The 12,198-nt window shown below is 37.1% G+C and overlaps 2 protein-coding genes across 11 annotated transcripts in view; one reads left to right on the forward strand and one right to left on the reverse strand.

Annotated features, from left to right (window-relative positions):
* Positions 1-207: 207 nt before the first annotated feature.
* Positions 208-6,660, forward strand: si:dkey-52l18.4 (uncharacterized protein LOC560708 homolog). Of its 3 annotated transcripts, none has more exons than XM_036564755.1 (5): positions 208-513; positions 1,224-1,577; positions 2,620-2,766; positions 3,375-3,403; positions 5,585-6,659. In XM_036564755.1, exons 1-5 carry the CDS (start codon positions 405-407, stop codon positions 5,684-5,686), a joined length of 741 nt encoding a protein of 246 aa, XP_036420648.1. In that variant the 5' UTR covers positions 208-404; the 3' UTR covers positions 5,687-6,659. The 3 variants fall into 3 exon arrangements, with proteins under 3 accessions (XP_036420648.1, XP_036420655.1, XP_036420663.1); XM_036564762.1 differs by having other exon boundaries at positions 210-513; positions 1,224-1,559; positions 5,585-6,657; XM_036564770.1 differs by lacking the exon at positions 2,620-2,766 and having other exon boundaries at positions 210-513; positions 1,224-1,559; positions 5,585-6,660.
* Positions 6,661-9,294: 2,634 nt separating this feature from the next.
* rap1gap2a (RAP1 GTPase activating protein 2a) overlaps positions 9,295-12,198 on the reverse strand; it is a 116,043-nt gene continuing 113,139 nt past the window's right edge. For 4 of the 8 annotated variants that reach the window (XM_036564787.1, XM_036564790.1, XM_036564779.1 and 1 more), the window contains 2 exons: positions 12,159-12,197; positions 9,296-10,698 (listed from right to left, as the gene is read on the reverse strand). In XM_036564787.1, coding sequence (XP_036420680.1) covers positions 12,189-12,197 — 9 coding nt within the window. In that variant the 3' untranslated portion in view covers positions 9,296-10,698; positions 12,159-12,188. Of the gene's footprint in view, positions 10,699-12,158; position 12,198 lie in introns of all 8 variants that reach the window. The other 4 variants (XM_036564789.1, XM_036564794.1, XR_005006974.1 and 1 more) reach the window with 2 other exon arrangements.

The raw sequence follows: 12,198 nt of genomic DNA on the forward strand, positions 1-12,198 counted from the left end.
ATGTCATTTCTAAATGCTTCTTCTGCTCTAAATGTTTTTAAATGAACGCTAAAAGGCTACAGCATTCATAGTCCATGTGATATTTTGATCCAAAATGCTAATATCCAAATATTTAGGATTAGTGTAGGAGATCAGTGGACTATAGACCACTTCTGATCAACAGGTTTTTCTCATTTGTGAACAGGAAGGACATGATGTTGTTTTCCTGCAGAATGGAAAGTGAGCATGTGAACTTCCTTCCTCATGCCCAACTATTACAATGGGCCTGCCTGACCAAAGGAATATTCTGAAACAGAAGTGAATTTACTGACAGTTCAGAGCGAAAGCAAGATGGACCTGCTGTATGTTGCATTAGTGAAATTTGTTGACGATTGACAGTTGTTTGTAATCTATTTGGGGAACGTATGCGGAGCCTGGACAGAAATCGCCAAGCACTTTCACAACACAGGATGCCAAATGTACTTCTAGATGGATGTTTGATGATCATTCTGACCTTTTCATGCAATCTCCAAGGTAAGTTCTGTTAGAGGAGCTACACAGCCCACATCTGTGCTGTTTGACTTCTATGGAGAAGTACAGCCGTGTCGAAGTGTTTTTGTTCTGGTCTAACAAATAATTTGAAGACTCGGCTTAAAACAAAACAAGTAGTACTATTATGATGATAAACCTTGGTGTTGCTGTTAGATTCTCACCAAACACTGCCTGATATGAGTCAATATACAGTGCAGGGTAAACACTTTTGCTTTTGTGATTTAATATACTTCCATTGTATATATCCACTTCAAATTTACACACATAATGTGTTTTCTCATCGTGCTTATAAATACGAACCACAAAAGGTTGCATTCATCAACATAAAGCATATATATTTTTTTTAATTGATGGGTATTGTAGTTCAATTTCCTCCATACTTTTCTAGTTTTTGACTGTATGTTATTTTACCTGTATGGCTGTTGAAACCTCCATCTTCTTGTACTGACAAGGATGTTTATGGTCTTCACTATAGCTCTGTAACTTTTTCCATTTCAAACATTGTTTAATAATGTTGTCCTTAGTAACTAGGAAGTCCAAATACTTTTTTCCTATGAATTTCACCATAAATTTGAAGTGTTAGGTAGTAGTATTATTAGGTAATAAGACAGATATTTAAAATTAAAATGAAACATTAAAATGAGTGAATATTCTTGACATGTTAAAAATCCTTTTCATTTGATCTCTTCCAGTCTGTGTTACTCAATGCACTGGCACAGTGTCAGCGACCCGCAGAACTCTGTTTGTGCCAGAAGGGGGCAGCGTCTCTTTACAGTGTGTGGTTCAGGACTGCGGACCGAACACCTGGACAGGAGGATGGGGTCTGATAGAAAGGAATACTTTCACTCCCCTCAGGCCATCATCACGACTCCATCTGTCTAATTATACCATTTCAGCCAATAGCACACGCCTGCTGGTCAACATTCAAAACCTCAACCAATCAGATTCAGGGGCGTATCAGTGCAACATCATCTGGGAGGGGAATTACGCCAGTCTCGGGCATGTAACATATGTCAATGTGACTACAGGTAGCTATGAGCACTTAAGTACGTATCCTAACTCAGTCCATTCTCATTCTTTTGAACTCTGTTAAGTGGCCTGAATCCACTGAGTTTTGCATGGGAGCTACAAGGCTAAAAACTAATGAAGCAATGGAAACTTGTACTCCATCAATTAGCAGGAATGTGCAAAACTGCGTGCCTAATTCATCACACGCTTGCTTCGAACCTTGTCAAGTTGTCAAGCAATCTCAGTTAGACTTGTCTAGGTGTTTTCTGAAACTGTATGACAGTAACACTTTATTTGAAGGCAACCTACACAAGGACTTTATGACACACGCATAAGCATTGCATAGCAAAGCAATACTTGAATATTTGTTAACAGCTTGTGTCAATATTTGCAAGATGGTGTAAGATGCTTTATGGAGTATGTGACATTGTATTGAAGTAAGGAGCTTTAAATTAAAGTGACAGTTTTTCCATTTATAACACTGATATAAAGCATCATTCCCAAGCATAGGAACTAATGATGGAGATGCCTAACACCATATATCAGTTCTGTGAAAGATGTTGATGCCTTTAAAGTGATCATTTTCATACATATTTTCATCATCTTTAATAGAACTGATATATGGCATTTTTAATAAGGTATCTGCCTTATAGGTATTACAATGCCTTTATAACAGTGTTATAAATGGAACAACTGTCCATCAGTTTAGTTTAACAGTCCTCGGGTAATCACAATGTCAATATGTAATTTATGATGTCGTTAACTGCATAAAACATTTCATGTCATCTCGCAAGTGCTAACATAAGTTGTTTATAAATCGTATTGTTTTTTAAATGTTACTCAACTCAATGTTCATGCATGTTATAAAGTTTGTATGAAGGCAGCTTTTAATTAAAGTGTTACCCAAAATTTGTACTTGATAGCTACATACCTTGGCGAATATATGTAGATGGTCCTAAAGGGGAAAATGTGCAAATTAGATTTTATTCCTTTAACATTAAAGAAAAAAGAAAAAAAAAAGATAAATTAATTAAAAGATGACATCCCCTGAATCAGACTTGACTTATTTTGTATTTGTAGCTGAACTGGCAGACAGAAAGCTCTCTCACAGGCTGCTGGTTTGTGCTGGTGCCAGTTTGTGTTTTCCTCTGGCTCTGGGGCTGGCCTGCTGTCTGTCTTCCAAACGACTTCATTCTCCTCCCGTCCCACCACGCTTCAGAGGCACCTGTAAGAATACAGTGCATCCCATGCAAGACTGACATATCATTAGTCCTTTATGATCACTCATAGCAAAGAAAAGCCTACCTTGTAACTCCACCTTTCAGTTATAGACTGTAGGCCATCTGCCAATGTTCAGTTTGTGTTAGCTATCTTCTTGCCCTTCATCAGTGGTCAATTTCTGAACACTGAATCACTCTTGGCTAGATATTTGTTGGTGGTGGGTCACTCTAGACAAGTGACACCTACTTATTTAAAACCCCCAGAAACATTGCTGTGTCTTATACAGTCATACCAGATCCACATATGCTACCATGACAGTGTCAGTGCTGTGTTGAGAATGGTCCACCACCCAAATAAAATCTGGTCCTGTGATCAGAAACTGACTAGTGATAAATAGACAGAGGGCGGTTGATAAATTGTGGAGCAACAGATAGAATACAGTTTGTTACTATAAACCAATATGGTGGTGGACAGTGAGTAAAGTGGATGGTTTATATATGATTGTTACTGGTGTCATCTCATAAATATTAATAGATTCTACTACTATTACATTGATACTATTTGGTATATCACTCCGTGCAAGTCTTAATTGCTCCTTCTGTTTCTACTTGTAGCTGCTGCTCGAGTTAAACCAAAAGCAGAAGTAAGTACTTCAGTGTTCTTTACTTTTTAATAATCTCTTTATGTTATATCGAGCATTGTACTGAATTGGTTCAACATCAGAGTTGAAAACACATTTTGGACTTCTAAAGGCACAGTATACGATTCTGGAGAAAGACTGCTGATATGTGAACTCAACAGCTAAACAAATACACCCCATCCCTTCAGTGCCCCTTTCAGAATCTCCACTCCCCAAACTAATAGATATACACTGTGAAGGTGAACAACACTGGCTTGGCAAATTTGTTTTTTTTTTTTTTAGATCTTCGTGGCCATAAAACCCTTTGCAAACGTTGTACGGACAATTACCATGATGTGACTTTAGGGCCAACAATGACACAGAAAGTAATGTAACTAAAGTTAGCTAGGTTGTTGCTATAGTTGCTCCTGTGAGGCAAACCTCTTACAAGCATTAGCAAACAGGAAAAACAATACTGACCTTTTGGTTCTGTGCAAAATAAGATACTGTTACCCAAGCAGAAACAGAGCAACCTTCTCATCCCTTTTTATGCCTTTCAACTCTCAGTGAAGCTGAAGTCAGCTTCTTTTTCGCCAGCTTCTTGTTCAAATTGTTCCATTCCGCCTTAAATGGCGCAACAGTTACATTCTGGCGCCTCATAGTCTTGTGCAAATTCTCCTGTTTCACCTTCAGTGGTGCAGCAGTTAGGCTATATTCTGGCACCTCAGCTTCTTGTTTGAATTTTCTTGTTCTTGTTTCTCAGCCATCTCTCCTTCTTGACAACACATGGAGTTCAGCATGTAGCCCCTCCCCTCCCCCATGTCCTGTGCATGAGCACAAACATTCCCTGTTTCAGATTGACTGGAACAATGTTGTGCATCTTGGTCCGATTCACTTTGTTTGTTTCGCATTTACAAAGTCAGGGCTGTGTACAAACACCAGATTCTTTTCCAGCGTGCACACAGAACGGAGAGCTAGTGGACCATGAGGGGATTTTCACTAAACTTTACAAAATGTATATTTGATTAAACTCATAAACTGTGCCTTTAACTGATTGCATTTTAGTCTAAAATCATTTTGCTTTGAGTAACCCTATTATGTTAAATATGTTTACTTTATTAAAATAAAATGAATGAACATTCCATTTTGTCACTGCCAAAACAATCATAACAGTACCAAAACTGTGTTCAAGACAATTTTAGCTAATTTTGAGCATAATTTACAACACTAGCCAGTACATAACTATCAAGCACAGCTTTGGACAGTTGTACACACATAAAACCATAATATTTTTCATCAAGACAAAAAAAAAGTTTACGGGCTCCCGAGTGGCGCAACCCTCTAAGCATTGGCCCTATCATGAGGAGATCGCGAGTTCGATCCCTGGTGATGCTACAGCCATCCGTAGCCGGGAGTCCGAGAGAGCACAATTGGCCTCGCTCTCTCTGGGTGGGTAGGATGGCTGCCCCCCTCCCCCCATCACTCACTCAGCGCGATGCTAGTCAGCGCAGGCGTCTGTTAGCTGACGTAACAGATCTGGCGGTTGGCGCTTTCCTCCGAGCGCGTTCAGCTGTCCAATGACGTTGCGTGAGCGGCAGCTCGAAAAGAAGCGGTGGCTGGTTTAATAGGTCTCGGAGGAAGCCTGTGTTAGCCTTCACCCTCCTAGTGTTGATGGTATCGTGTGTGATTGGGGGAGTCCTAACTAGCGGGTGGGATTGGAGACGACTAAATTGGGGAGAAAATCTGGTAAAAATTGAAAAGAAAAAAAAAAGTTTACTTAAAATATGTGTTTCAGTAATGAAAATTCTCAATGTTCCACACTGATTTTTAGACTTTGGGACACATTTACTTCAAACAATGGGATCTAATTGCTCACCGTGTGGCCATAAGGGACAGGGATAAATTCATGATAAATCTACATATTTTAACTTTTAAAGATTTTTTTGTAGGGGTTAGGGTTTGGGACAGACGCTTCCAAATAGAAAGTACCATATAAATTATGATTTAGTATATATTTAGCTTATTAATTAATGCCTTGTGTTTAAATACATAATAACATAATCATTATAAATATGGAAGGTCTGAATACTCATTTCTTGTAATAGTTTGTAATGGGGAATCATAGTTTGAACTAATTCAGTAGGATGGTGCATAAGCAATCAGTGCATTTGGTTAAAATGTGTGAGTGTGTGATTATTTTTGAAGGTGGTATATGCCGCAGTGATACTGAAGAGTCCGGATCAGCCGAAGAGACCTCAAGCAAGAGAGCCCATTGTCTACAGCTCACTCAGCTTCTCCACAGTCTGAGCAGACAGACTACTTACATGCTTGGATGATGTCAAGACCCCCTCAAACCTGTCAGGTGTAAACATTTTCATGCTGTGGTTGAGCTTTTATTGTATTCAGGACTAAAATCCATAATGTGATGATGGATTCCTTATCACAATCTGGATTGCTTTTTGGCTGCCTGCTGTAAGTGCTTACACTAACACAACCTTCTCCAAGTATTTGAGCAAGTATATTCTACAGCAGGGCTGGAGTGAGGCACGTTTTCAGACTTGGAGTTGCACGGTGTAGACCAGCCCACTCATACCTATAACTGTATTTTCTGTGCCATGTTTTTTTTAGTATACAAAAGGCAACACTGTTTTACTCTATGAGAACACAAATAAACACATATAAGCAGTGTGGGTACTATCAAGGCCTTCTGTGCCCTCAGAGAAGGCCTAATGATTTCTGAGAAAAAAACACTTCAATTTTAAGTTTATTTTGTTTAATATAATTATCATACTTCATGTTTCTAAACTCTTCTTAATATGCCCAACAATTTGTTCTCTGTGGTCTCTAGGTAGATACAGCCAATAAATCTCTCTCATTGGTTAGGCCTTCAGTAGCTGAACTGAAGTCCTAACATTTCAGATTGAACATTAACATAATTCTGAACTAACAGAGGAGCCAACCAATCACGTTTTGATTTCCAATGGGTGGGACCAAGTTTGCAAGAAAAGATGACACTCTAAGCCTTCTGAATATGTTCTAGATATATCACTGACTGCGAGTAATAGTGGTAGCCTGAACTAATGTGTTGCGGTGAGAGGAAAACAGCAGCAGCTCAATGCCTGTGCTTTGAAAGAATCACTGTGGAACTGCTAAATATATGAGAATGTCTGTTAAAAGCTTCAAATAAAACACGGAATGTCTTTTGCAAGCTTCAAATGTCTGTGTTTAATCTAGAATGGCCAAAAAGTGATCATGTGAACCAACATTAGCTTAGCGCTAACATACTATTAAAAATCTGCAGGGCACAATAAGAAATTAACATTGTTGTTGAAGTGTCTTCCTCATATTGACATTTATGGCCTGAACTGAAGGCCTAGCTGTAATAGTTACAGTTTGCAACTGCATATATGCATATATATATATATATATATATATATATATATATATATATATATATATATATATATATATACGCACAAACACACACACACTCACAGATACACACAAAAACAGACACAACCTTGCATTCTTCAAGAAAATAAAAGCTAATTTAAAGTATATGAGCTAGTTATTAGCTAGTTAAGCACTACATTTGAATTAGTGTAGCTAAGTAAAATCTGGTCTTTTAAATCTTGTTCATTCTTTATTTTGAATCATGTGTTAAAGGAGTAATGTCAAACACCTGAACACATTTGATAGGCTAATCTCAACCTACTCTACAAGACTTGTTATCTGCCAAACAGGGCTGTAGTACTTGAGGAGGGGGTCACTCAAAAGAAGGGGATCTTCTTTTGCATGCTTTCCTGTCAACATTTGACATATTTTGTCTCGATTGTTGACTTCCTTTGATGCAAAATCTCCTGATTATTTTTTTCCAATTCATTTCCCACAAAAGACAGCTAGGATCATTAAAAATATTGTTTCAACAGAATCAACACAAACTGGCTGAGTCATTCTTAAATTATAGGAGTGAGGAATGGAAGTCTGGTCATTTAAAGGCTCAAAGAACATCAACATAATGCAAAGGTTTTATACCAATTAAACATTTCTCCTACCTGGAACAATTCAAATCTTCTCCTAGATACAAGCCAAGAACCATTTCAGAAACTTTTTAAGAGTGTAGTGCAGGAAGAGCTATAATGGGCTATGGTAACTCTCATAGCCTGATTACTAACTTTAGGACTTCTACATGTCCCTTCTAATATGTATATCTGTTGTTGGAAGAAAACCTTGTATCTCCAAAATGATAACTTTACAGAAAAAACATACTTCACTTTTAATGTAAGTCAATGAAACCAGAATTTTTTCCAAGTCATTTTGGGCCATTTCTTTTGGTCCAATCATCATGAAATTTACACACAATGTAAAGGGTGACAGGCATTTTCAAATTATGTTAAAACTGGAAAACAAAAATGTAGATACGAGATTATATATATATATATATATATATATATATATATATATATATATATATATATACAAATATACACACACACACACACACACATATATATATATATATATACACACACATACATACGTGCAAGGATCTGTTTGATTCATTTTGCATCCAACTACAAAAAGGACAGTGTATATGACACAAAATACAACATTTTATTTCATAATAAATTCTCAATGGCACATTACATAACCAAATATACATATACATGAATAATCTTTTAAATTATCTTCAGTTATTTAACTCTAGATTTACTCTGCCTTTATATTTTACATGACATCGACACAAGGTTCAAAAGCAATAAATTATGTCAGTATAAACACACTGTTGTTGGTACTTCAGCTCCGTTCACTATCAAACAAGAACTCCTGGGCAGTAGCAGGACTATTCCACTCATTCTCTGCTCAGACAGACGCTTAGCTAAAGCATCACTTTGCAAATTTTTGCACCAAATAGATGAGTGCACTGACGTACATGGCTGCACATCATTAAGATGGGGGCTAGACACTGACTGTGAGCTCCCACTACATACAAAGCATTTGGGTGTCTAGCAAAGCACAGTACAAGCGCAACAATTCATTGAGAATTATGCAACGATTTCCTCTTTGGGAAAAAGAGAATAATGCACACAGGAGCACTTCCCATTTCCCAGACATTTGAGAAAGAGCATTATGTTTGCTAATTCTATAAAGGAAACTGAATCACAAACATGGCTCACTAGGTCACAGGTCATGATCTTTACATATGAACTGTGTAGGGGGTTTGAAACTATATTTTTGGTATATGTACAGTCTGTGTAATGCTGATTAAATGGCACAACTGTGAATAAAAATTAATGTGAAGAAGAACTGTTTTAAGGGAGTCTAAGTCTTTTGGCCACTCATACTGTATGAATGATTTGTCTTACTGTACCTTAGTAATTTGAGGTACAGCATATGTGAAAACCTTAAGTAGGACTATGTCTTCTAACATCATTTAAATATCATTTAAGCACAAATAAATGACAGTTGGCAATGCTGTATTAGTTACTGAAAAACCAAATACCGAAATTTTTGAAAAAACAACTGGAACAAACCCTGATACTGAAACATATGGCCTGAATATTAAAAGAGTTATTGACCAGTCCATGCTCCGCCCACACATGCAGTTTTTCATAGCAACTGTTTTTGTTCAACCTAATGAGAAATTATAGTGCACTTTGTACTACAGGTTGGCTTCCAATTTAAAATGCTGTGCTATTTAGCTGGACTGTGCTGTCATAGCTAATCGAAATTAAGTCGAACATAATGCTGAATTTGCTAACATGCTAAGGTTAGCTCAGTTACACTACAAAAAACTACACCTGATGTGTCCCACCTGTGACCTCACACTCAGTTAAAATACATACATATATATATATATATATATATATATATATATATATATATATATATATACATACATCAGGTGTAGTTTTTTCAGGTGTTGTCTTCTCACAGTGGAAGGATGGACAGAAACACCTGTGCATTTTTCAGATTAGAAGCAACAGTGGAGCTTGATTTTCTCCTTTGTCTCAAAGATGAAAGCTTTAAGTGCTGTTTATCTGATGGTGGTCTACCAGGTCTAGCTCAGTTGTTAAGAGTGACATTTCTTTTGTTTTGTTTCTATCTCTAAATGAATTTTAAACTTCAGTTTTGGAAACTATTTTGTCCTTTATCCTCCTTTGTCCTTTCTATTGTAAGTGGAGTATTTCACACTTAACCTCCTCAGAAATTGCTGAAAAATGAACCTACTTCATGTATTAACATACTTAAAATACTTATTGGAACTTGGATGCAATGACTGAAAATAAAAAAAAATGAAAGATGGTCTCTGACTGCTGCAAAGTACTGTAATTTCTATATTTCATTAAAAAAGGCACAAGTTCACATTGATCAGAGTATTTTTTGGCTAATGTTCTGTTAAGCTTTATTAGCAACATTTGTTATGAAATTAAATGAACATGTTTGTGCACTAAGCATGGACAAGTTAATTAATTAATTAATAGATTAATAAGACTATTCACAGAAGGTAAGTATAAAGCTGCTGGGAAAGATCTGTGCATGAACTAGAAGACAGCAAATTAGCAAGTCAGAACTGGCAGACTGAAAAAAGCCCATAGACACTCATACATCTCATACATTCTCAGCCAGTGAGCAGCATCTATACACAAACCTCCACACAGACAGACTACTAATATGCTAACAAATTCTGTACCAATGTGCCATATGGAGTCGTACCTCTGCTGTAGGGTTGGGGTTCAGTCATTACTTACTGAACATCATTGCAACTGATGCTTTAAAAGTACCAAAAAGATAAACTCACAGTAATCACAAAGACTGAGCAAATAAATAGCATGATGTTTTTTTCACCCACTAACATTGCAAACCAACTACACAGCTGCTTTTGTATCCCAGAATACAGTTGATAATTTCAACTGAAAATTATCAAAAAAAAACAAAAAAACAGAACTGAAGACACTGAACGTCTTGAAACGAAGTCTATATCTAATCAAGTGTTCCAGAAAGTTGGATTTTATACACTACCTGTTTGATGAGAAGCAGCATAAGAGTGAATGTGCCTTTGAATTTTGAACATAGAAGCTTTCACAGGTTTGTACAGCACATGTGGAAACAGTCCAGTTTGTTACTGTTAATGCATTAAGACTTGCTCGTCTAGTTTCTGTGTGTGTGCAGGCTTGAAGGCATGTGCTTGTGTGCAGGTCATAAAGGAGTGCGCTGGCTGAGCAGTGATGAAGGTGGTTGCGGTCCATACAGCAGGTGGTCCCTACTCTCTTTAAAAATTAGCAGAACGCTTCTTGGCTCCGATTAAGCTACAATGCCTGGAGAGGGAAAGTAGACATAGATTACTGTCAACATGTGAGAAGAAAATAAAAATGTGAAGCAGAAGAATATAAATCTATATGAAAAACTAGACTTTAAAGGGCCTATATCACGTTTTCCTTGCAGGACCACCTATAATGTTCCTGTGGTTTTATGCACCTAAAAAGTCACAATTCATTTTTGCATGACCACTTTCTGAACCTCTCTTTATTCCAGTCTCTCTTAATTAAGCAGGCTCATTGTTAATGTACCATTACGAGTGATATATGCAACTTCTCATTCTGATTGGCTATTGTAATAAATAAAAGCTGTCTGGCCTGAAACACTGCTTATTACTGAAAGGGTGGGGCTAAACTGCTGTAGGCTGAAGAGGCAAGGAATTAGTTTCGTTTTTTATGAAATCACAACTCAAAGCAGCTTAGTTGTCATATATGAACCGTATAGAGTGGAGAGTGAACAATACATTTTCAAACTCTGACAATGTTTATATACTATATCAAACTCTTGATTTGATTGGCCTTAAACTGGGCTGAAACATTCCTTTCAACTTCAAAATCAATAAACAGAGCTAAAGCTTTTTTTCTGATATCACAAAAACAATGAATTCAAAATGGGCTGTTTGCGAGTTCGGACTGTGCCTTGAACATGTGGTGGTAGTATGAGGGAAGACTGATTGAGGGAGGGGAGACAACTCTGAGAACTAGGGCTGGAGTTCTGGGTAGCTTCTGCCTGTAGCTAAAAGGCCAGACCCCCCTTCTTATAACTGTGGTAGGACTGTCATAGGACTGGGGTACAGGGGTGGTGGTGGTGTGGTGGTGGGAATTGCAAGAACTTCATCACGGGAAACTAAAGGTAACGATGTGAATTTTATAGGGTGTTAGATTTGAAGGAGGAGGGGTTTCATGCACAGTCCTCCCCGCAAACTTCAGTTATTTCACAACTCCAAACAGTTTCTATATACTGACTATACTAACTGGAGAGTGAGCAGCACGAAAATTCACTTTTCAATTACATGATATTTTTCACTGTCCTAAACATGCTTACATCTTTCTCTCTCTATCTCATCTATCTCTTCCAATTAAAGAAAGTGTTTTTGTCACTGTACCTTTAAGACTAATATATGTATATATGTATATATGTAACATACTAACATATGATTACTGTCCTGTTCTATATTGTGCCTCATTCAAAAAACATTCCAAACAGAAACACTAATAACTTCAGCCTGATTGGGTGGGGCTAAAGGGCTGTAGGCTAAATAGGTGGTTATATGTTATTATGTTAGTTTTCTTTAGATCACAAAAGCAATGACTTCAGTGAATACATGTTTTGAAACTTAAATAACGTTTACATACTACATCAAAGGCTTTTATTTGAAAAAAAATCCAAGGAATTTTTGGATTTCCATGATATGGACCCCTTAAAAGTTTAGATGAATGTAGAATAGCAGTGACAATACCTGCTTTCTCTGCAGTCACTCTCATCTCACTTAATGCCCC

This window comes from Colossoma macropomum, unplaced genomic scaffold (assembly GCF_904425465.1).
Source record: "Colossoma macropomum unplaced genomic scaffold, Colossoma_macropomum, whole genome shotgun sequence".
Taxonomy (NCBI): domain Eukaryota; kingdom Metazoa; phylum Chordata; class Actinopteri; order Characiformes; family Serrasalmidae; genus Colossoma; species Colossoma macropomum.

What these genes read in the sequence shown, in the direction of transcription:
- si:dkey-52l18.4 (XM_036564755.1), top strand. Translation starts at nt 405, where the DNA reads ATGCGGAGCCTGGACAGAAATCGCCAAGCACTTTCACAACACAGGATG. An exon ending in AGGTAGCTATGAGCACTTAA is followed by an intron (nt 1,578 to 2,619) that starts GTACGTATCCTA and finishes TTGTATTTGTAG; the next exon opens with CTGAACTGGCAGACAGAAAG. An exon ending in GAGTTAAACCAAAAGCAGAA is followed by an intron (nt 3,404 to 5,584) that starts GTAAGTACTTCA and finishes TTATTTTTGAAG; the next exon opens with GTGGTATATGCCGCAGTGAT.